The sequence below is a fragment of the Pteropus alecto genome, unplaced genomic scaffold, assembly GCF_000325575.1.
Source record: "Pteropus alecto unplaced genomic scaffold, ASM32557v1 scaffold98, whole genome shotgun sequence".
In the NCBI taxonomy this organism is placed as follows: domain Eukaryota; kingdom Metazoa; phylum Chordata; class Mammalia; order Chiroptera; family Pteropodidae; genus Pteropus; species Pteropus alecto.
Window position 1 is genome coordinate 11,745,402 of NW_006443570.1, and position 26,400 is coordinate 11,771,801.

The following is a 26,400-nucleotide window of genomic DNA, read 5'->3' on the forward strand; positions in this document are numbered from 1 at the left end:
GTCTTCATTAGTGATTTTTATATCTTGATTTTTATAACTGTCTCTATAAGGTTTTCAGTATCTTGCTTGATTTATTCAAAATCATTTATTTTTATCACCAATATGAAAGGCATTTTTTCAATTAAATTTTCTAGCTCATTATTCCTGACATACAGGAACACTAGTGATTTGTATACCTTGATTTTATATCAACAACCAAAATCTGCTCACCAAAAAGGTTTAACAGCTATATATTTTCTATCTATATAACAATATCTTCCACAAATGAATTTTATCTCTTCCTATTTATTTATACCACATTTATTGTCTTATTTTAAAAATAAGAACCAGCACACTCAGAAGTAAAACACTGGCAGTAGGCAATCTCAGATTTTTTTTTAACCTTAGTTTTAAGTAGGTACCTTTAATAAAGTTAAAGTTACTCATATTTTGCTAAATAAACATATTTGAACAAAGATCAAATATAACTGAATATTTTTTAAATTAATATTATTTTATTCATTTCTATTTAGATATTCATGTGGTTTTGCCTTCTAATCTCCTGAGTTACAATCAAAACATTTTTCTGATAATGAAACATTCCTTTCATTCCTGTGATTAACCCTACCTGATCCTGCTTTCTTGTTTTTCTTAAATATCTTGATTTTGATTTGCCAGTATTTAAGATTTTGGCATTTATGTTTACAGTAAGATTGAGCTTTAATTTTCTTTTCTTACACTGTTCATATGCCAAATTGGTTATTAATGTTATATGAGTCTCAAAAGAATGAGATGTTCATTTTCATACTTTTTGTATTTTCAAAGGAAAGAACTGCTTATGATAAGCAACAGATATTTAAAGATTTGGTAAAATTTTTCCATTAGTCTAGATCTGATATCTTTTGAAAGAGAGAAATTTATTACCAACATAATTTACTTAATGTTTCTTAGTTTAAATTATATTCTTTCTTATTTTTGGTAATTATAATTTTCTAGAAAATTACACTTTTCCTGTAGATTCTACCTGAGTAAAGTTGCTCATTTTCTGTAAAGCACGCAGAACAGTTCGTGGTATATAGCAGAAATTATATATTTATTTTTAATATTTTTTTATTATTTAAATTTCTACTTTATTTGTGGTTATGTCTGTTTTTCTTCCCAATATACTATAGGATGCTTTCTTTATTTTTCTTCATCAACCTTGCTAGGGTATCTCCTACTTAATTAATTTTTTCCAAAGATCTAATATTGGGTGTGCTGATCCCCTCAACTATTTCATGACACTCTTTTGTTAATATCATTACTATCTTCAAGATTTCTATTTTATGCTTCTACACTATTGTTTCCTCTTAAGTTGAAGACTTAACTCATATAGTCAATTTTTTTAAAATTGCATTTTAGACTGTTTCCTTCTAAATATCCCTTAGCTAAATCTATTATTTTAATAATTTACCATTTTAATTACAATGTCCTACTTAAAAACTATGTAGATATTTAACATACACATAAATGCAAATTTTCATACACGATTGTTTAACCTATGTTTCTGATTACACTGTGGTCACAGAAAATACCCCTTATATAAATTTCTGAAATTTCTCCAGACTTCTATATACCTTAATACAATATCAAATGTTAAATCTGTTCCATGTGAACTTAAAAAATACGTTCTTCATTTTGGGATTCAGGATTCCAATATATCTTTTAGATCAAGGGTCTTAATTTTCTTTTTCAAATATCCTCTACTTTTACAATCTTTTGTTAGTTGGAGCTATCAGGTATTTTTTAACCATCTGCTATAGATAGTGAGTTTATCAAAATATTATAATTCTGTCAGTATCTGCTTTATATATTCCAAGTTTTATGTTGTTAGAATACAAAATCATGACTATCTGCTTAAGGTTCCCTTTGTATAATGTAGTTTTCCTTTTTATCACTAGTAATGAGTTCACTTTAAATTCCTCATCATTCTCTAGATCCATGTCATCAAACAGTTCATCACAGGATTTTCAAAAGTACAACTTAATCCATTCACGTTTATTTTTATTAATGACATCGGTGTCATTCACTGATAACAATACTCAAATTCTAAAAAAATAATCGAAAAATGACCCAAAAAAAGGGAAACAAAAAACAGATGGAACAAATAGAAAATAGCAAGATTTTAGACTCAAAATTCACATCAGTAAGCACTCTGAATGTGAATGTTCTAAACATCCCAGATAAAAGCCAAAGATTATATTAGATAATAAAAAAACCAGACCCAATTACATGCCACCTACAAGACACACTTTAAATGCTTAGAAACGAATACATTAAAAATAAAATGACAGAATTAAAATATGGCATGGTAACACTAGTTAAATGAAAGGTTAAACGACATTTTGATATCAAATATAATTAAATGAAAGCTGAACTGGCTTTTTGATATAACAATCCTAGATGTTTATGCCCATAATTGAATGGCTTCAAAATACCTAAAGCAAAAACTAACAGACCTACCAGAAGAAACAGACAAGTTTCTAACTATTGCTGAAAATTTTAATACCTCTCTCAAAAACTGATGAAACAAAGTTTGCACGGATACAGTAGACTTGAATATCATCATCAACCAACTTGACTTTATGACATTAAAGACTATCAGGAAAATCCCAAATATTTGGAAACTAAATACGTACTTCTGAGAAATCCATGGTTTAAAAAAGTAATCAGAAGAAATGTAAGATTTGAACAGAAGTCTCAAATCAATAACCCCAGCTTCTAGCTTAAGATTTGAGAAAAGAGTAAATTAAACTCAAACTAAGCAAAAGAAACAATTAGGTCAAAACAAAAATCAAAGAAATAAGAAAACAAAAACAGAGGAAAACCAAAACCAAAACCTAGTTCACTGAAAACATTAAAAATCGATATCCTCTAGACAAACGCATCAAGGACAAAAAAAAGAGAACATGAATTACCAATATAAGGAAAAAGAGCAGTGGCATCGTTATAGTCTCCAAATGTTAAAAGGCTGCTAAAGGAATATTATGAACTTTATGCCAATAAATTCTGCAAATTCAAATGAACTAGAATTATTACTTAAAAGATACAAACTACCAAAGTTTTCTGAAGAAGAAATAGATAATATGAACTGCCCTATATCTATGTGAGAATTTGAATTTGTAATCAAAAACTAGTCCACAAAGAAAACTAGTCCCAAATGACTTCACTGGTGAATTTTATCAAACATCTAAGGAAGAAACAATACCAATTCTACAAAACTTCTTCCAGAAAACTGAAGAAGACTAATTTTAAAACTTATTCCTTGAGAACAGCATTACTTTGATAATAAAGACAAAGATATCTGAAGAAAAAACTACAGTCTAATATCCCTCATGCACAAAAAATGCAAAAATTCTAAACAAAATCTTAGCTAATCAAATCCAGTAATATATTAAAAGGACAATACATCAACCAAACCAGGGTGTTTAACACAGGATTACAAAGTTCATTTAATATTTTTTTAAGTTAATCCATTTTAAAAACTAAAAGAGAAAACCACATGATTATTTCAATACATGCAGAGAAAGAATTTGACAAAATCCAATATTCATTCCTAATGAAAGCTCTCATCAAACAGGAATAAGAGGGAATTCCTAACCTTGATAAAGGACATCTACAATAAACCTACAGCTAACATGATAAATCAACATTATATTGAAGTTCTGGCCAGTAAAACCTAACAAGAAAAAGAAATAAAAGGCAGCCAGATCAGAAAGAAAACTTTTTATTTAGAGTTGACATGACTAATCTACAGGCAATCCAAGGAATCTATAAAATAGCTACTAGAACAAATAAAATTTAGCAAGATTGCAGGATACGAGATTAATATATAAAAATCAATGTATAAACACAAGAAATCAGAAATTGAAAATTTTTAAAAACACCATTTGTAACATCAAAAATTCTGAAATATTGAATAAATCTAACAAAAGATGAGAAAAACTTGTACCCTGAAAACTATAAAACACTGCTGAGAGAAATTATAGAAGCCCTAAATAAATAGAGCCTTATTCATGAAATGAGGACTCACTACTGTTAAAATGTCACAAATTCCCCAAATAATCTATAGATACAATGCAATTCCAATCAAAGCCCTGAAACTTTTTTTGGTAGAAATTAACAAGCTAATTCTAAAATTAATTATAGAAATGCAAAAAAAACTTGTAATAGCCAAAACAGACTCTTAAAAGAACAAAGCTGAAAAGGTGATACTATCTTTTATTATAAAGACACCGTAATCAAAACACTGTAGTATTGGCATAAAATAAAATGGTGGAATAGAACAGAGTCTAGAGGTAGGCCAACGTCTATGTAGACAACTAATTTTTTTTAAAAAATGCAAAGGATGGTTAGCACGTAGTGGTTAAAAGTAGTGGTTAGCACGTCTACTTTATAAGCAAAAGGTCCTGGGTTCGAGCCCTAGTGAAGCTACAATCCATACCTTGGGTGCATCAGGCCCCAGGTGTGTGCAGAGAACACATGAGAGGAGATGCCCCACCTTCAGAGATCCAGTTCTTAAGGGAAGACGGCAACATCCATAGGTCGAGGGTGAAATGGGGGTATTAAAAAAAGATAATTAAAAAAATAAAAATAAAAATGCAAAGGCAGTTCAGTGATGAGAGGCTGATCTTCAACAAACAGTGCTAGAACTGGATAGCAATATGTGAAAACAAACATACAAAAACAAAAAACCACTGTGGATCAAATATCTCGCATACAAAAATAACTCTAAATGGATCAGACTTAAAAAAAAAAAAACAAAAAAAACCCTAAAACTATAAAAAAACTTCTGGAGAAAACATAGGAGAGAAATCTTGAGATTTTTAGTTATGTAAAGATTTCTTAGCTATGACACCAAAAGAACAAATTGATAACTTACATTTCATCAAAATTAAAAACTTCTCTTCTTCAAAAGGCACTTTTAAGAGAATGAAAAGACAAGCCACAGATCTGAAGAAAATCTTTGTAAAACATATCTAATAAAGGACTTACATCAAGTTCTTTGTATAAAGAACTCTCAAAACCCAACAAGAAAACAAATCAATAAAATGATAGGAGACAAATCTGAATAGACACCTGAACGAGGAAAATATACAGATGGCAAATAAGTTTAAGACACCTGAACGAGAAAAATATACAGATGGCAAATAAGTTTAAGAAAGGATGCTTGTCTATGGCCATGCTACCCTTAACAAGCCTTATCCCATCTATCTCAGAGGCTAAGCAGGATAAGGCCTGGTTAGTACTTGGATGGAAGACCACCTAGGAAGACCAGGTGCTGTAGGCATAAAAAATGAAAAAAATAAGGGATTGTAAGCTGACAAGGTCCTTGCCATCTGTGAGGTCAACCAAAAAAAAAAAAAAAAAGGTTAACATCATTAGTTATAAGGCAAATGCAAATTAAAGCCATATGTGGAGGAACTGGTACTCTATTTAGACTACTGATGGAAATATAAAATGGTACAATCACTTCAGAAAACAGTTGCCAGTTACTAAGTTAATCATTATCTACCATTTGACCCAGACATTTTATCTCAGATGGACCCAAGAGAAAAGGAAATATACACATCTGTACATGAATATTCACCGCAGCTTTATTTGTAAAAGCCAAAAACAGGAAGCAACCCAAATGACCATAAACAGTTGAAAGGAAAAACAAATTGTGGCATATACATATAATGGAATATTACTCAGCAATTAAGTAGGTAAGAACTATTGATATATGAACAAATCACAAAATAATTTTGCTCAGTGAAAGAAGACAGACATAAAACGAACATATAATGCATATGATTTCAATTATATAAAACTCTAAAAAACGCCAACTAATCTATAATGACAGAGAGCAGATAGGTGGTTGCCTGGTGGGGGAAGGCTAGGTAGAAGCAGGAGAGGTTTACAAAGAGGCACAAAGAAATTTTGGAGGATAGATGGATGTATTCACTATCTTGACTATGGTGATGGCTTCACAGGTGTATACATTTGTCAAAACTTACCAAATTATACACTTTAAATACACGCAGTTTATCTTATATCAATTATTCCTCAATAAAGCTGTTTTTTTTGTTTGTTTGTTTGTTTGTTTTAAAAAAGGCACATAGATCCCCAGATCCCTGGCCCTACTTCACCAAAGCAGGTTTAAATTTGTCACATCACTGGCAGAAGGCTGCTGGCTTATTCTCTTGAAGGAATAAAATAAAGTCCCTGGACTAGGCGAACAACATGCATAATTATGAGTGGGAGTACTAGAAAACAAGAGAATTTAAATAAATATTTATGTACTGAATCTTACCAGCCAAACCGTCAGTCAAGTGTAAAGATTGAATAAAAACATTTTCAGACATACAATTTTGAAAAATTTATTCTGATTACCCTTTCAAGAAAGCTAAAATAGGAAGTGTAATACCATCACAAATGAGCAAATCAAGAAAGTGGAAGCCATGAGAATGAGGAAACATGGAATTCAATGCAAGAAAGAAGTGAAGGGAATCCCCAAGATGATAATTAAGAAATCTCAGGGGACAGCTATGTATCAGGCATAGAAAAGAACTCAAGAATTCCAAAAACCAAAATCAAGACAGATAACTATATCAAATACTTGTAGGGACACTATACATTTTATTTATTCATTCGCTATGTTCTTCACACTCACCTACCCCTAATCTAAAATATAAACTTATGAGGACAGATTTTTTCCATTTCTCCACTGCTACGTTCTAAACATCTAAAACAATGCAGGCTGTCTATTTAGTACTTAATTAAAATGTCCTTAATAAATAAAAATACTAATTTGGGCTTGTAATTAGCAATAATATTCTATCTCAAAGATACCACTTAAGTCATATCACATTATAATCTTTTATAAATTTACAGATGCATATGCATTATTCCCAGTAAAAATAATTCCATCCTTACAAAACAAAATCTAATTAATTTTCTCTAGTTCCCAAACACAATGGAGAAAACTTGAGATGAACAGCTGATTCTCATTTCATAAAAATCCCCAGAATGGCACATAAATCCCCGGATCTTTTAATCTTACATAATCTTTAAAATTTTTTAAAGCATATGCACAAAAACAGTTAAAGACTTTATTTCATTTAATATTTCATTACCTGGTGCTCTACCTCCTGAAGTAAAGATTCCAAAAGCTCTGTTTCTTGTGTGAGAGAAGTCTTCTGACCTTTTAAAAATAGCAAAACACTAACATTCAGGCTCATTATTGGTTTAAGAAGAAAATTAACTTTCACAGAACATATTCAATAATAAGGCATCAATTTTAAAAAAGCAAAACTTCATTATAGCTACCCTAAAAAAATTTTCCCAGAGCTCTAGGAGGTTGAATCTAATACTATAGTAGCTTTGATAAGAGGATTTCAGAACCAACCCTTACTAGTTTTAGAGAAAATGCAATTTAGATCAACTAAATTCATCTAAGAAATATATGATTACAATACTTTGTAAATAAATTAATGTTATTGCATCTTTCAAAATATAAAGATCTAGAAAAGTGAATTTTTTACTCAATTATTTCATAATAATTCCTCCCCAAAATTTGTGGCTTAAAAGAATGTAGTAAGTGGGCAAGATATTTGTTTAATGCCAGCAGTAGGTTTGTTCTTTGAACATAAGAACCTGTAAAAAAGAATGCCCAAAGGAAAATAGTCTCAAGAAGCTGGAAACACACAGGAATAAAGGAGTTATAATTATAGGAATTACTAGAGATTATCAGGAATAGAAAAGAAACTGCTTTACATATTTAAAAAAAAAAAAAAAAAAAGGAGACCAAATAGGTATGCTTGCCTAATCAGACCATTTTCTTTTAAACCACAAAGTCTGAAGAACTGGAAGCATATCTCATGAGGTTAGCAGGAGCTGTATCAATTTGGAGTAACATTACCTGATACAGAGAGACATTTAATAGGTGAAATTTTTATTTTTTGAAATCAATCTTTTCCTAGCCTAAACAATTCACCAAACTTTACTTTTCAAAGACTGAATCTCAAGAAAGCTCAAAGCACCATGCACCCCAGTAGCATAGAAAAACACCCACCCATCAGTGTTATAAGCTTATTCTTCAGCTGTGTGTCTAACCGGGCAATCATCATCTCCACTGCATTCCTAATTTCCCGAACACGCTCATCTTTTGCATTTCTTACAGCTTCTACATTTCTTTCCTAGAACATAAACAGGTAAAAAAATTTTAACTGAAGAATTTTTAAAACAGAAGCAAATAGATATTAATCACTGCAATTATTCTTAAAGTCAGTTAATTTCCTCTTTAAAAACTGTAAGCCAATAATACTTTTTAATTGGTCTTATATCATAGGAAACTCACTGCTTTAAAAAAAAATTGTACATCGAGCTGAACCAGAGGAAAAAATTCTTAAAAATAAGCAATTAATAAACAATTAATAAACAGATATGCAATTACAAAAAATTGGTTTAGGTAACACACACAGAGCACATACTCAAAGACTCAATCATATCTCTGATAGGAAACCACCATTCAAAAACAATGTATACCAAAGCCAATTCACATTGTGCACAACCCTAAAACAAATTTTAAAAAATTTTAAGCCATATCTACTTTAGTTTACAAGTTTTTCTTTTTCAAAACACAGAAACAAAATAAGTTTTTCAAAGATTAGAGTATATATAGATTTTGTAATAGCATACCTCAAATAAAAAGCAATTTTTCCTATATTTATTATTATAAATATAAGCAGTAAGAATCTCAGCCTACTACACCCTCCCTAATGACTAAATTTTAATACTGCCAAGAGAAAGTAATAGGAAAAAAAGTAGTTAGATGATGGCCAAATAGAACCATTCCACTTGTTTATATTCCAAAATGATTCTGCAGATAGCATACATGCAACTCGAAAACACTGCTTTCTATATAAAGAACGTTATCAATGATGATCTGGATCTTGATTCCTGAAGGGGTAAAATAAAAACGACATCTTAAGTTAGGAATGGTCACAAACCTATTTAATAACAATTGTCATTCTGGCAACTTTAAACAAAATATATTCCAAAAGTATATTTAGTACCTAAATGTTTGATGCTTATTGCATTTTCTCATGGCAGTATTATAAATGGTAAACAGCTCACCAAAGCTGTTTGACCCATACAATATCTGAAGAGTAGTGTTAAATATTACTTTCAATTATACAAGAATCTAATTCAAGACACCAGTAATAATTCATTCCTTGGTAACAGAAACTCTCAAAAGCCAGAGGTCCAAAGAATGAATGACTTAATGACTTCGTAAGTCAATAATGACTCTCTAACAAACAGGTTTATTGAACTCACTGATTCTCTATAAGAGGAGGCAATTCTCTAACCCCACCTGCAGAACAGGCCAGGGGTTTGGATCCAAATTTCTCAGTTAGTTTGAAGTTGGTGAGACTGACAATAAATATATCCTATCAAATTTTCAAATCTTAACTTCAACATCTGATTGATTTGTATTATCGAAATATACATTATATAAGATAGACTATAAACGGATAATGATCTTTTGGTTATACTCTTACCACTTCTTGAACTAAGCTGATCAGTTCCATGAGACGCCGACGAAGTTTAGCTACCTCTTCATTCACTTTAGTAACATGCTGCTCGTAAATTTCTGCCAAAGGTTTAAAGGTATGTCCACCATGCTATTTAAATTAATAAGAGTAGTTTTAGAACATTTTCATATGTCTCATCTGAATTTATATTCCTTTATTAACAGTCTATGGACACTAACAAACTGGTAAATATTTTCAAATAAGTTTTATCTTTTGGCTGCCTTTACTTTGTTAAAACAAGCCAGAGCTTGCTTAAAATCGCCTGACCCAGGTAGGAAATCCTTCAATTGTGAATAATGGTTTTTAGCAAAATGTTTACAGTTATCTAGAGATTTTCACTCAATAGAAAGAACCAAATCCTTAACCATGGTCCAAAGCATCTGACACAACCTTATTTGCCACTCTTCACTTGGTCAACACTAGCCTTCTTCCATGTCCTCAAACTTCTCCCTTCTTCCCACCAGGCCTTTGCAAAAGTAACTCCTACTTATCAGAAATAATTCTCCTTTGCCTTCTCTCTCCAAACTCTCCACCTCTTAATTCCTACTCATCTTTTGGAGCTTAACTCAGGCTTACGGGGTCAGATCCCATAGTTATCCACTCTCACCAACACTGTATACTTATTCCTAATATCACAACAACTAAATACAGAACTAGTTGTTATCTGTCTTGTTAATCACTGTATCCCCAGTCTCTAGCACAACTAGATAAATTAGACACTTGAGGAAAGACTCATGGTACACTATTAGCAAAAACAATGAACCCACCCCTCACGCCACAAAGCGTTACCGTAGAGACAGAAAACCTCACAAATTAGCCGTACAAATCAAGCTGTATTCAAAAAATAATTTTTTGGAGCTAACAAACCTAAAATCAATTTTCTAACCAATTTTACTATTGTAATTTATAACACTCTGGATTGGTAAACAGAACTTAAATTTCTATTTTAAGAACGCTTCCATAATAGCTAAGATCTCATTAGAATTGTCTTGTTCAACCAAATTGCCAGCTATGGTCTCTAAGAGAAAAAAGACGTGGATTTTTGCATGTCCACTTTAAGTATGGAAAAAAATGTTTCCACTGCTTCTTACGAAACTTGTTTAACAAACTGTGGGAACTGAACTGTTTCTAGTCAGCAAATTAGTATTCAAATTTTAACAGAGAGCTCTCTGAACTGAGCTCTACTCAATCAACTTGCCTATCATTCTCTCTCTACATGTTAACTGATGCCCAGAGAGATCAACTCTCATTGCTAAAAAGCACCTCTAGATGTCTACCCCACTTATGCTCCCACTATGACTAACTTTCCCCACCAAAAATTGACTGTTTATTCTCAAACCTATTTATGCTAATTGTACTTATTATTCTAGATATATAATATTAATTAAATAAAACACAAATATAAAATAAAAAGCTATTTCTAGAAAAACTAACTTGAATGTTTGACATTTGATAAAGCTAGGCAACTTTAAAAAACTACTTTTGAATTATCCTGGGGGGGGAAAATCTTAAGATTTAGATGTTTGCATTCATATTTTCCACAAATGTCGAAAGCTGTTGTTTCACTTTCAAAAAACCAAAATTGGAAATCATGGCCAGGACATCAGGTCAACTGAATTTCAATCAAAGAAAAGACCCCGATCCTCCAACAAAAGATTTGCAAATGACTATACGTTTTACAGGTTTTCAATGAAAAGAAAATATTTATGTAAGCGGTACACATTCCACATTAAAATTTCCCACAAAAGTTGTTTTTCTGGATTAAAGAAGGAAGAAGAAATAACTTCTGCTATAAAGTAGAATCGTTTAATTTTCATTCTATAACAGATTAAAATTATTTTCTAAATCAAACATTTCCATGCTTTCTAGTCTCTAACTAAAAACAATATGCTGAATTGATTCTGCTCACCATTCCTCCCCAAAGTGCACACTGATGGCAGATACACTTCTTACAAGTCCAGCAAAATACACTAAGTTTTTCATGGTGATTTTCACATCTATATATTATGAAAAAAAAATAGTTATAAAATAAATGAAATAAATTTAAATTGGAACATAATCACCTCAACAAATTCCTAAGTTTGGGCAAACAGGTTGGTCAATCTTAAAAGATTATATCTCAGGAAACAATAGAAAATGTATTCCATGGCTTCTGTGAATTATGCTAAAGAATTACACTGGAACACAATTCTTTAAGTATTGACTTCGTTAATCTACAAGGATTTACAATTACATGAAAAATGCAGACTAGTTTCTGAATAAAGTACAAATATAATATCATTCCCTAGGATAATTATAGATGATAAATTCTAACCTATACTAAATTTGGGGGCAAATCAGATTATGTGTTTATACCTACATAAGCATGTAAGCATGCACGAATACTTTTTCTACACATGACCAACACTCACAATAATTAAGACATGTAATTAACTGTACAAAGTAATACCAGATTCTAATGAGAAATGAACTCAATTTTTAAGTTTTCCCTTAAACTGGATATCCACATGCAAAAGAATGAAGATGGACCTGGTTATGAATTGAATCGCATTCCTCCTTCCCAAATGCCTATGTTAAAGCCCTAATGTAACTGTATGTGGAGATAGGACCTTTAGGGAGATAATGTTAAATGAGATCATAAGCATAGAGCCCTAACTCAATAGGATTGATGCCTTTACAAGAAAAGAAAAAGACATTAGGAGTATAGGTGCAGAGAAATGGCCATGTAAGGACAGAGAAAGAGCTATATCCAAGTTAAGGGGAGAGGTCTCACCAGAAACTAACCAACGCAACACCTTGATCTTGGACTTCCAGACTCCAAAACTTAACTTCTATTGTTTAAACCACGCAGTATATGGTATTATTATGACAGCCCTAGTGGATGAATACCATTAACTTATATGGTAATTTTTACCATATACAAAAATTAACTCAAAATAGATCAAAGACCTAACATCAGCCCTAAAGTTATAAAACCCTTGAAGAAAACATAGGAAAAAAGCTTTCCAATATTGGATTTGGCAATAATTTCTTGGCTAGGACACCAAAAGCACATGCAACAAAAGGAAAAATATATAAACTGAACTACGTCAAAATTAAAAACTTCTGTATATCAAAGGACACAATAAACAGACTGAAAGTACAAACTATGGAATGGGGAAAAAATATTTGCAAATCATATATATCTGATAAGGAGTTAATATCTAAAATCTATAAAGAACTCCTACAACACAAGCAAAAAAAGAAAACCCAAAAACAAAAATCTGATAAAAACATGAGCAAAGATCTTGAATGGACATTTCTCCAAAAAAGATACACAAATGGCCAACAAACATATGCAAAGATGCTCCACATCCTAATTATCAGGTAAATGCAAATCAAAACCACAATAAGATATTACCTCACACCCATTATGATGAATGGCAGTCATCCAAAAAAAAAAACAGAAAACAAGTGTTGGCAAGAACATAGAGAAACTGGAACCCTTACACACTGCTGGTAGGAATGTAAAATTATGCAGCCTCCACGGAAAACAGTATGGAGGTTCCTCAAAATATTAAAAACATAATTATCATATAATCCAGCAATATACTACTTCCGGGTATTGATCCCAAAAATTTAAAAGCAAGGTCTAGAAGAGATGAACACCCATATTCATAGCAGCATTATTCGCAATAGTCAAAAAGTGAAAGCAATCCAAATGTCCATCGATAGATGGATGAATGGATAAACAAAATGTGATACATATACACAACGGAATATATTAACCAGCCTTTAGAAGGAAGGAAATTCTGACATATGCCACAACACAGATGAACCTTAAGGATATTAGTCAATGTAAAGGACAGTCACAAAGAGACAAGATCATTTCAACTATATGAGTAGATAGTCAAATTTGTAGAAAAAGTAAAATGGTGGTTGTCAGAGGCTGGTAGGAGGGGAAATAGAGTTATCGTTTAATGGGTAAAGAGCTTCAGATTTGCAAGATGAAGAAGTTCTGGAGATGAGTTGTACGACAATGTGAATATACTTAACACTACTGAACTGTACACTTAAAAATGGTTAAGATAGTAAAATTTGTTATGAGTATTTTACCATAATAAAAATATTTAAGTTTTCTCTTACCTTTCCAGAGGACACAGTTGAATTTTTTAAAAAGCTTTTCACTGAAGTACACTGAGCTTCGAGAAAATACCTAAATAGGTCTACATTTTATATTCTCATTTATAAGTAATCTTATATAATCATTTATAAGAATATCAAATAGAAAATAAAAGTATGAAGAAACAGCATATTAGATACTGTCTGGAAGCTCATTTAGCATGATTTCCACACCTCCAAATTTAGAACATATCTTTTTCAATATAGGAAATTTATCAGAATAATTCCTAATCAATGGTCTATATGTATCTTCAACAAACCCAGGGGTAGCCAGTAGGCATCAATAGACAAAGAAGAGAGATTAGCAGATTAGGAAACTATGGCAGTTCCACTCCTTTTATGAAAGGATCTAATAAAAAAAAAACCAATCAAGAGTTAGAAGGATCTTTTCAAACAGTGATACCCATACCATGCCAGAAGAAAAATACTTAAGTGTTCACCTACGAAACTAAAAGAAAACTTCCAATAGTTTCACTAAAATAACATGGCAAATTCTATGAAATACTTTAACAAAGAAATCGAGGACATACTTGTCCTTTTCATTTTCTTCATGTTTGGTGAGACTACAGAGTTGAAGAGTATCAAGCTGCTGTGTTACTTCTTCTGCCCAACGACAGTTTACTAGTTCTCGTAGCTGGAGTGGAGCACTGGAGAAGATATATACATATATTCTAATTCAGAAATTTGATATTATTTCCTAAAATAAACATTCCAAAGGTAAATATATGTGGTGATGGATGCATTAATTATCTCTATGGGGGGGGGATCCTTTCACAATGTACGTATATCAAATCTTCATGTTGTATTTGCCAATGTTATCTCAATAAAGCTGGAAAAAAATTATCATGAAAAAAATTAACATACCTCAAAATAGAGCTCACATCACATTCATACCATATTACTAATAAAATAATAAGACAACAAAAAGTATGCTTTGCAACTTATTTTAACATTAATTTATCATTTACAAAAAAAAAACTAACAAAAAAATACTGGAAATTCAGAGTACAGACTGAATTCTCAATTCTTTAGTCTAAAGCTGTCCTGTCCAAAATGAGAGCCAATATCCACACGTGACTGTTTAAATTAAAATTAAAATTAAAATTAAAAAAAAATAAAATTTCATTAGTCACACCAGACATATTTCAAGTGCTCAACTGTCATATGTAGCTAATAACTAACAAACTGGACGATACAAAACATTCCATCATTACAGAAATTTCCATTTAATAGTGCAGGTCTTCTTAAAAGTTAATATAAAAAAGAAATACATGAAAAGGGGCAAAAGAGGCGAAGACTAAGGAAAAAATAATAAATGTCTAAAAAAATTTCTAAAGATGCTCGATTTCAATCTTTTTTTAAAAAAGCATATTAAAAACAAGATACCATTTTTCACTCAGCAGAATGACAAAAAAAATGATCGACTGGTAATATACAGTGTTGATAGGAATGTGAAGGAATGTAAAATGGAAACATTTCCTTCAATGCAATTTGGCATCGTTAACTGAAATAACCAAAAGTGGAAACAATCTAAATGTCTCTCAATATAAGCATAAATAAATCAATGTATAGTCACCTAATAGATTATTCAGACATTTTTTAAATGATGTATGCGTACATACCATCAGGAAAGGTACCGCCATATTTTATACCAAAAAAAAAAACAAAACAAACAAACAAACAAAAAAACCGGCAAAACAGTACTATGTGTATTTTAAGAAAAAAATCTATGTGTATACATATCAGTATGTACACTGAAAAATGTTTAGAAGAGTAGATAACAAACCTAACAATTTCTTCTGAAAGTGTTATTTCTTGAAAAAAGTAGGTAGGGAGTAACAGAATCAGAAGACTTGTTATTTTATATTTACCTATACTATCTGGATTTTTTAAACCAGAAATCTTTTTTTTTTTTTAATTATAAAAGATAAATTAAGAAACTACACAATGATTTTCTAAAAGAAGGTAAACAATGTAATGCATTCTACATAATTCTGGGTCAGATAAATTAGTTTGCACGGCTATGTCTAGACAGATTGCTTATTTTCAACTGTATTCATAAAGAGAAGAAAGAGCAGCAGACTGCAGAAAGAATTTTATGAGTACTAGGGCACGCTCTGACTCCATCACCTAATTATTTTCCAAATTCACAAATAATCGTAGCAAAATGCTTACCGGCAATGAGGACATTGAGCTCTCTGCTCTGTCAGCCAGCGCTAAGAAGACAAAAAATTATATTTTGATTGTAGAAACACCATTACTTTAATTTGCACATATTGAATATTTATATACCAAATTTAATGAGTTTAACTCTCTGGTGCCTGCATTAATTATAGAGATACTTATAGAAATAGGAGGCAATCTACTATCTCCCCTCATTATCATTGTGGCCAGGACGAACTTTCAAAGGGACAGAACTCATTCCAAAATAATTAAGAAGCTATTCTCTCATGGGAAATAAAATGATCCTAGGACTAGCTGGATCTCATAGAGATGTGGATAATCTTCATGTAAACAATAATGATACTGTTACTGCTATCTCCAAAAATAAACCACAGTAATGATTTACTTCTAACTATAAAACCCCTGAGGAAGTCTAAGATAGTAATAAATTCCTTTTTAAAAAAGCAAACTAATTTTGAAATATATACATTATGGATATACAAATTAGACCTAAAATATGAATAAGCAATATAGCAAACCTCTTTTTATATCTTAAGAGTTCTACAGTTCAAGAACTTGAACATCTACATAACTTGGTTTCCTCATAATTGTAAAAATGTTTTACAAGAAAATGTCTCTATTAAACCTCGAAATCTATTAATTTAATAGTTTTCATTATTACTGGATAGGGAAGAGTATTACACCACATACAAAGGAGATGCAAAGACTTCCTGAATACCTTTACAAAAACAATAGCACTGTGGTTAAATATTTTAGGTTTTAACAGCCTGGTATAGGTTCAGAGGCAAATGACTATATAATCCTATACCTACATATTCCCAGTATCTGATATTCCTGTTTATCCCTTCGTATTTCTATAAAAATCATAAGCTTTTCTCTACTTCACACCACAGAAAATAAAGCTGGAAAAAAAGAAAATAGGTGGAAAAGGATTCCTCCATTCTTAAAAACCTTGAAAATTATTTCTTCGGTCTCTTGGCAAACACAAGATTTGGGTCAGACTTCTTCCCCTGAAACCATGCTCTGCTATAGTCATAGCACCACCTCCCTGCAGGGCTGATCTCAGTCTACACCTCCCTAGCCTCATCTTCCACTTCACCTTAGGGTAGCCAGCAAGGTTAAGCATTTAAATATGTTTGGTCTCTCTGCCCAGAACATTTGTCAACACTTCTCTTCAACTAGGTTATTCCTACTCATCCTTTAAATATCATATCAGTTTATGTTACTTCCTCCAGAAAGCTTTCCCTGACCTTCTAAAGATTTTAGATACCAATGCCAAGTTCTACCACAAAAACCTGTATTTCCCCCTTCACTGTGCTTATAACACTTTATTACAGACTTACTTGTTGGTCTCACCTTCTCTGATAAACTATAAACTCTTTAAAGGTTGGAACCATGATAGGGAGTAACCAGTCCATATTTTTTAATATGCTCCTTCCTTCCAAACAGGCTTATTGCTACAGTATATACCACTCTTGGCATCCCATTTATGTATCTGCTTATATAGTCCCTCCCTCCATGTGCTGTCAGATGAGAATGCTTACTGATTATGCCCATAAAACTTTGCTGCCTATCCCAGCTGGTAGCTTTGCTCTTCTCTAAATCTATGTGGCATTTTTACCTTGTATTCTATAATTTAACTTAATCACAAAATAAATATGGTAACTTTAATGCTTTGGGAAAAACAACGTTTCTCCCAAACCAAAACCGAAGGTAAGAAACAGTGAACAATATTAATGTGCAAGTAATGTTAAGGAAATATCTTTATAGAAATTCCTGTACATTCAACTGAAGAATTTCTCTTCTTCATTAAATGGAAGAATCACAAGCTTTAGAGAGTATTCGGACCTAAGACTGATTCTTAGCTCTGGCACTTACTATGTGACACTAAACAAGTGATCAAGCTCAAGTTTCCTTGATTATACACCATGACCAAGTGGAATTTATTCAAGAAGTGCAAGGACAGTTAAACATATAAAAGTCATTCAGGGTAATATGTCATATTAATAAAATGAAGAAAAAAAACATGATCATCTCAATTGATACAGAAAAGGCACCTGACAAAATCCACTATCCGTTCATGATAAAAACACTCATGAAACAGGAATAGAAGGGAACTTTCTCAGCTTGATGAAGGTTGTATTTAAAAAACCCAGAGTAAAAAACAAACAAACAACAAAAAAACCCTATCACATTCAATGGTTAAAGACTCAAAACTTTTCCCTTAAGATCAGAGAAAAGACAAGGATACACACTTATAACATTTCTATTCAACGTAACACTGAAAATTCAGCCAAAGCAATTAACCAAGAAAACTAAACAGAAAGCATCCAAAATAGAAAAGTAAAATTATTTGTTTATGATGACATAATCTTATATGTAAAAAACCTAAAGATTTCACAAAAACTGTTTAATAAATCCACCAGAGTTTCAGGATACAAAAATCAACACGCAAAAAACACTGGCATTTCTACACACTAGCAAACAAATTAAGAAAACAATACATACAAACATATACTGCATCGATACAAATACCCAGGAATAAATTTAACCAAGGAGTTGAAAGATTTGCATATGGAAAACTACAAAACATTGCTGAAAGTAAAGAAGTCCTAAGTAAATAGAAAGACATCCCGCACTCATGGATTAAGAGATTTAGTATTAAGATGACAATACTACCCAAAGCAACCTAAATAATCGGTGCAATTCCTATCAAAACCCCACTGGTGTTTCTTAAAGAAGTAGAAAAACCCAATCGAAAATTCGAATGGAATCAAAACTACCCTGAATTTCCTTATTTCAAAATTTACAAGGCTACAGTAATCAAAACAGTTTGGTACTGGCATAACAACAGAAATAGAGACCAATCAAATAAAACAGAGAGCCTAGGAATAAACTCAAAAGGACAAATGTTGTATGATTGAATTTAGATGAGGTACTTAGACAAATTCATAGTGGTTCTCAGGAGTTGGGAGAGAAGGTAATAGATAGAAGTAATGAAAGTAGGCATTGCCTTCTTCCTGATCTTAAAGGAAAAGGTGAGGTACCAATACACGTCTATGAGAATGGCTAAAATTCAAGACTGAACAAACCAAGTGCTGACAATGTGGAAAAAAATGGAACTCTCATACACTGTTAAGAACATAAAATAACTATTTTAGAAAACAGTTTGACCATTTGTTCAATAGTTAGTTAAACATACATCTACCATATGATCTAGCCATTCCATTCTTATTTATCCAAGAGAAAAAAATTTAAGTCCAAAGACATGCATGTAAGTGTTCAAATAAGTTTTCCATGTAAATGCCAAAAACCAGAAGTAACCTGTATGTCCATCAACAAATGAATGTGTACAATATGGTGACTATAGTTAATAGTGTACTGCATATTTGAAAGTTGCGAAGAGAATAGAGCTTAAAAGTCTTCATCACCACGATAAAAAAAAATTTTGTAACTATGTATGGTGATGGCATTAACTACACTTACTATGGTCATCATTCTGCAATATATATAAATACTGAATGTACAAACATGTTGTACACCTCAACTTTATATGTCAATTATACCTTATTTAAAACTGAAAACCAAAAATAAGTTAATAAATTAGGGCACATGCATATGATGGAATGCTACTACTCAGCAATACACTAGACATAGATGAATCTCAAAATGATTCTGCTGAGTGAAAAAAGTCAAGTACATAAGAGTACATGCTGTAAGATTTCATCTGTATAAAATTCCAGAACATCAGAAATTATCTATTGTGGCAAAAAGCAGACCAGTGGTTGCCTGGGAACAAGAAAAGCAAGAGGCACAATGAAACTTGGGGATTACATATATGTTCACTATCTTGACTATGGTGATGGTTTCTCAGGTGTATACATTTGTCAAAACTTATCAAATTGTACACTTTAAATATGTGCACTTTACTGTATATCAACTATACCTAATAAAAAATAAAGGCTGCAAAATTAAAAACAAAATATAGGCAAACATAAAAGTGCTACTTATGCTAAAAATCAAGTAAAAAAAATTAGAAAGATGAAGGCAAAAAATGCAGGGGAGAAAATATAAAAAACAGGAAGAAATGAGTGTAGCTGGATAAATGAAGGAGAGCTAGCTTGATGTGCCCACATTTTGGGGTGTGTGTATGTGTACATGTGTGTACAAGTGTCTTGGTAGAGCACTGGCCTGAGAGTGAGTCCAGTTCTGGTCTGTCACCAACTACTAGGTAATTTTGGACAAGTCTATTCATGGGTCTGAACTTTTGATTCAACGACACAAGTATCTGTATAGGCCAAGGTCAAATGAACAGAAATGAGATGAAAGAGAAAGGAAGGCATTCAAATAATATTACAATTTGGTTGGGTGGCGTGGCCAGCTTCTCAAGGACTTTGCTCCTGTAATTATCCCCATCTCTCCAAAAATCATTAATATTCTCTCTCTTCTGGTTCAATCCAAACAAGATACAAATCTTCTTCAAAAAGGAAAAATGTTGACTTTCAACATTCCCTCCCACTTCAATCCCCTGCCTTATTTCTCCCTTTTACAACAATATTCTGAGCTTTTTATACTGGCTGTCTCACTCTCTTCCCACTCTGCCATTAAGTTTTTGTCCCCGCTGTTCCACTGAAGCTACTCATCAAGGTCACCAATGACCTACACATTCTCAAATCCAATGGTCAATTCCTAGGCCAGAACCATATGACACAGCTAATCTTGCACGCTTTGAAACATATTTCTTACTTGAATTCTGTGATACCTCACTCACGGTTCCTTCTTGTTATCCTTGCTGAATCTTCTTCCTCCTGACCTCTAAATGTTGAGCACCCCAGAGTTCAGACCTAAAAATCTCTTCCCCAGGAGGTAATCAGGTGAACTCAACTAATCCCCAGGCTTTAATATATCTACATGCTAATAATTCAACCTCTCTAAAGTCTCCTTCCCCTACTCCAGATTCGTATTTCCAACTGCCAACATCTCGTTAGATGTATAATAAACATCTCAAACTCGATATATTTAAAAACAAAACTTTTATATCTATAGCCTACCCAAATCTGCTCCTCCCGTTTTTTTCTAATCAGAATACTGAAAAACCATTCATTCATCCAAATGCTATAAAAAACTTTCCTCACATCCCATCTGTAAGCTCTATCTTGAAAACATATCCAGAATTGCCCTATTTTCACCTCTACTGTTACCATTCTAGTCTAAACCACCATTCATTTTTCACTAATAAAGCACATTCTAACTGGTCTCCTCACTCTCCCATCTGCTCAGTCTACTTTCCACACAGTAGCCAGAGTGATAGCTTTTAAAACATTCACATCACTCGAAAGCCTCCAATGGCTACCATCACACTCAAAAAAAATATATATCCAACATCTATACCAATGCCCCTAGCGACATCTCCAAATTCATCTCCTTTTCCTCCCTCCCTGTCCACTTTGCTCCAGTCACACTGGTTTCTTTGCTATTTCTCAATACACTAAGCATATGCCTGTCTCAGAGCCTTTGCCCCTTCTAATTTCTCTGCCTAGGATTTTCTCCCCTAGACACTCACAACTCCCACACTTCATTCTGGTCTCTGCTCAAATGTCATCTCCTTAGAAAGACCTTTCTAGACACCCTATCTAAAACAGCTACTAACCCGCCTATGCCCTCCTAAAACTCCCTAGTCTATATACTCTTATTCGGTTTCATTTTCCTTTATAGCACTTACTGGTATCTAACATATAGCTATTTAATTTTTGGTCTATACCCCAACTAGTAGGTCAACTAACTCCTCGGGAAGTCAATGCCTAACTACAAGTAAGCATACGATTAATATTTGTTGAATGAGCATAGGAATAGTGCATTCAGGAACCAAGACAGCTCTAGAAAGAAAGATTAGAACTAGATTATCCAGATGGTCTGAATATAAAGCTAACATTCTTGGACTTTATTCTTCAGGCAATAAATTTCAGAGGCTCTGAAAGGAAAAGAAATGTAAAAATTACTAGAAAACATCAATATGGCAGCAGTATACAAAATGAATTAGAGATAAAAAAAGACTCAAGACAGAGATCAGTTAGAAGATAACTATAATAATCTAAGCATGAGGTAAAAATAAAAATGTCTTTATTTCTCTATCAGGTATAAATGATACTAGGACATATATAAATGATAGGACAGATATAAATGATACTGGGAGATAAATGACAGGACTTAAAAATCATAGTGTAAGAGATTTCAAGGCTGAGTGATTGGCAGAACAAAACAAAAAGAAAAAAGTCAAAAAGAGTCAATTTGAGAAAATAGGAGGACTCTGATCTGGAAAAAGGTTCAAGATGCTAGAGGACAATCAGATAAGACATTTATAGGTCGATGCTGAAGGAATAGATTTAGGAGCCATACACACAGAGATGATAAGAGTAAATGCAAGAGTAAATCAAATTTCCTAAAGTGGACAAAATTTTCCCGGAAACTTCAGAGTAGAGAACTCCAACAGCAATATTTAAGAAATATATGCCTTTAAAGAGCAAGAGGAGAAAGAGGTACCAGTAGAGAAATGACGAATCAATGAGGTATAAGGTAATAATCAAAAGTCATATGTATAATGAACCCTCATCAAAAGTGCTGAGTCCATCTCAACTCTACCACTTAATTAACCATGAGAGAGGCCAATTACTTAATTTCTCTAGGTTCGGTCTCGTCATTTATAAAACATAACAATAGGTGTATTAATTGCTATTTTAACAAGAATTATATAACAACTTACAAAAGGATAGTACTTAATAATGTCTAAATTACTTTTTAGCTTATGTCATTTATGCCACTACCATCCTGTAAAGCAGACGCTGTTATCCACATTCTACTGCTGAGGAAACAAAGCTAAAAAAGATTGAGTCCCAGTTTACAAGTGGGAGAACTGGCACGGTATATAATCTAGATCTTCTGTACATGGAGTATTGGCAAAGAATACAAGTTTTAAAACCAGACTTCCTGGGTTCAAAACCAGCTCCTCATTTACTGTGTGACTGGAAGCAAATGATTTAAATGTTAGAGATATTACTCTTGACAAAGGGATCTTTATCTTCCCTAGGCAGAAATAAGGAACCAAAGAGAAATTCTAAGGTAAAGAGCATGTTAGATGGCTTTGATTTTCTCAGTAAAAGAAAAAATCTAATAAAAGTAATGTGGGCAGGACAGTTTTCAACCGTGGTCTGCAGATGTGCTATTGAATCCCTATACCCAACCAAAATAATTTCTTGTTTCTTAAGTACTTAAGTGTGCAATGATATGATATTTTAACTATACTAAAATTACAGTGGGCTTTAGTTTCCAGACACTTCATGGCAATTACCACTTGAAGGTTATACATCTCCATAATACTAAGCACTATACATTGACGGTCTCCATATTAAAAAACATTCCTTTATAGCATTTTTAAAAGGGCACAAAATGTAAAAAAAAAAAAAAAAAAAAAGTTAATTTTTACACTATATCCTACATATACTAAATGCATGTAAACTAATAAAACTTACCCTGATACAGCTGAAACAACAAAGCTTGGAACAATGAGGACACAGGCGTGCATCCCGCAATTTCTCCATACAAATGAAACATCGGAAAACCTCAGCAATGCTCTGGAAATAAAATTTAAGGTCCACCAGATTAGGCAACTGAATCAAAAGTAAAAAGCATGCTTAAAATAATTACTTGACATTAACATTTATTTGGGGCTGATAACATCTCAGTTTTAACTATATTTCATATCAGGACTTGTTTATAATCCAGGATCCCTCAGAACATCGGGAAAAAGTGCTTCCTTTTTTCTACGTATCGCAATGGTTCTATTCTAAGGAAAGAATAAGAAATGCAAACAGACTTACACAAATATTTTCACTGAAGCATTAATTATAATGGCAAGTTACTACAAATATTTCTTGACTTTTTTAATGATATAGAAAAAATGCTTATGATGTACGATAAGAAAAAAGGGACACTATATGATTAAATTAATGATATGAACTTTTTATTTTTTCTGCAATATTCCCAAGGAGGATGAGTTGCTTTCATAATTAAAGAAGTTTTAAAAAGATACGTATCCTAATGGCAGCATACTCTGATCAAGGGAAAAACTAATTAGAAATCCAGAAATCCAAATTTCTGCCCTGATGCTGCAGAGCAGAAATTTTGCCCCTATAGAGAATTTTGGTGGCAGCTCTACTAATGCTTTGGGAAGAAGGAAAAATTACGTAAACAGAAGAAACAGAATTATCTTTGCAAGCCACAGGTGAATCAATTTAAGAAGTAACTGACAAAAAAGTCATAATTAAGTGTAGATTATATATTTTAAGGTTTTTTTTACAGTACTCATTTTTACTTTATTCCAGAACTAAATGCTCCTAAAACCAAGGTAAAGTTATCGAACATTTATAATAATACTCTCACATGAGGAACTGAGGGGGAAAAAAAATTACACATTAATCTAGTCATGATTCTGCAGGGCCAGAAAGAACCTGTAAGGTGCAAAGGCTGGGGAGCGGACAATAAGACTAGAGGGTGAACTAGTTTCAAGGGGAGTAAGTACCCAGTAATAGTCGCCCTTACTAAGAAACAAGGATTTAGTATTTGGGAGGTTCAAAAGTTGACAATTTTTACATAATTAGATCCAATAACCTCGTTTTATGTTCCTAGCCTTTACATAAACATCCCAACTATGTGATGTTTACAAGATTAAGATATTTAAAAAATAGGTTGTTCTGGCAAGCTACAGCCAAGTAAGTTAGTAAGAGAATATCCTCAATATAGGAAAGACAAAAGTCTACAAAATGTACCGCTGGGAGGAATGATTACCCGTTCGGAGGCAATTTGGATCCGCCCATGAACTCGCAAAAAAACTGACTGCGAGTGGCAGGGCACGTCCATCTAATGAATTTGCAGTTTTGCTCTGCACAGGCTGTAGTTTGCAAAAAAAAAAAAAAAAACCAAAAACCCGTGGGGATGAGTACCAGTGCCGAGACAACCTGAAAACGCCAGGCTACGCACCATCTGACTGCAGGAACGGTCACAGCACCAGCACCCGGGGGGCTGCAGAACAAGCACCGCATCCTTCGCACCTCGCCAGCCCTCCCCACAGAGGCGACGGCGGGATAGGGTGTCCTACCAGAAGGACTAGGGCAAGGCGGCCCCATTAAAGAACTCTCAGCGGGTGGCGGGACAGACTAACCACCACCCTCCTCAACCACCCTCACCTCCACGCTCTGTTCATCCATTGCCTCCGACTTGGAGGGGTCCACGGCGACCCACGAAGTCCGCGGTCTGACCTATTAGGCGCCGGCCCGAGGTCGCCAGGTCAAGTCGCCGCGGAGAACAGTCCGGCGCCCACGTCAGGGAGCTCCAACGACCGCCCCATCTGCGCGCCCCATTGCTTCGGGTTCGGGGCCGGCTACCCCCACTTCGCCATTTTCATCCGCGCGCCCGCCCTAGGGCGCAGTGGGAAGGCGAGCGGTGGCCGCAGCTCCTTCCACCCTGTTTACCCGCCCGCCAGCGACCGCGAGGCAGCCTCAGCCCACGTGTCGCGGGCGGGCGCGCGCGTATGGAACCGCAGCTGAAGCCCCGCGGCGATGGTCTCCAGCTAAGAAGGCGCTGTAGGGAATTCGCAAACACCAACGGTAACCAGGGTAGCTGGAGGCGCGGCGGCGCGGGAAGGCAGTGGCGCGCATGCGCGCAGGACGCTGCGTTAGGCGCGGAGCGGAGAGAGGCAGGCACCTAGTTCCCGCGGTGCGGGGGCGCACACGAGATTTGGCGGCTCGCTGCCGCAGGGTTGCGTGCCTTCGACCCTAGGCTAGCGCAGGCGGCGGAGAGCGTGGCGCCTGGCTGTGCCCCGCCCCCGAAGGGGAGGCGGTGCTCCACCGGTCTCAAACTTTTGCGCGCCAGAGTGGAGCCACCTGGAGTGCTGAAGGAAAACGCAAACTCCAGAGCCACACCCCTACGTATTCTGACTCTGTGATTCTAGCGTGGGGCCCCACGAAATACGTGATTTCAACGGCCACTCTCGATTGGTATGCAAGCGGTCTCTGGCCCGCCCTTTTAGAAACTGGTGCAGGGGCTTCCATACTAGTGGTTTTCTCTGGGAGGAAACCCAGGGTCTCAGGTCTTTAAGACTTCTGCCCTACCAATCGAAGCAGAGCTCCAACTTGTGACGCCTAGAGCGTAGTTTCTCATTTCGGGGGTGGAAGAACAGGACCACGGGATGTTCAGACGTCAGACTCATACAACACCCAACTCTACCCTGCATTTCTTACCACTTGAGATGCGCTGTCGCCATTAGACTGGGAAGTGCAAAAAGTATCAGCAGTATTCAGCTTTCCTATATTGGCAGCTGCTTTCTGTGATTTTCTAGTATAAAATAGGTGTTCAAATAGTGCAGGAATTTAAGGTGTGAGACAAAGGCTGTGCATCAAATTCTTAA

General features: G+C 34.0%; 1 protein-coding gene and 1 pseudogene across 6 annotated transcripts in view; one reads left to right on the forward strand and one right to left on the reverse strand.

Annotated features, from left to right (window-relative positions):
* TRIM37 (tripartite motif containing 37) overlaps nucleotides 1-25,717 on the reverse strand; it is a 153,932-nt gene extending 128,215 nt beyond the window's left edge. The window contains exons 1-8 of one of the 6 annotated variants that reach the window (XM_025041817.1): nucleotides 25,181-25,712; nucleotides 23,468-23,569; nucleotides 15,933-15,973; nucleotides 14,288-14,404; nucleotides 11,506-11,593; nucleotides 9,564-9,686; nucleotides 8,075-8,198; nucleotides 7,137-7,204 (exon numbers count right to left, since the gene is read on the reverse strand). In XM_025041817.1, the coding sequence (XP_024897585.1) occupies nucleotides 7,137-7,204; nucleotides 8,075-8,198; nucleotides 9,564-9,686; nucleotides 11,506-11,593; nucleotides 14,288-14,404; nucleotides 15,933-15,973; nucleotides 23,468-23,569; nucleotides 25,181-25,201 (684 nt within the window). In that variant the 5' untranslated portion in view covers nucleotides 25,202-25,712. Of the gene's footprint in view, nucleotides 1-7,136; nucleotides 7,205-8,074; nucleotides 8,199-9,563; nucleotides 9,687-11,505; nucleotides 11,594-14,287; nucleotides 14,405-15,932; nucleotides 15,974-23,467; nucleotides 23,570-25,180 lie in introns of all 6 variants that reach the window. The other 5 variants (XM_025041819.1, XM_025041821.1, XM_006924887.3 and 2 more) reach the window with 5 other exon arrangements.
* Nucleotides 5,191-5,308, forward strand: LOC112473392 (annotated as a pseudogene).
* Nucleotides 25,718-26,400: the final 683 nt, after the last annotated feature.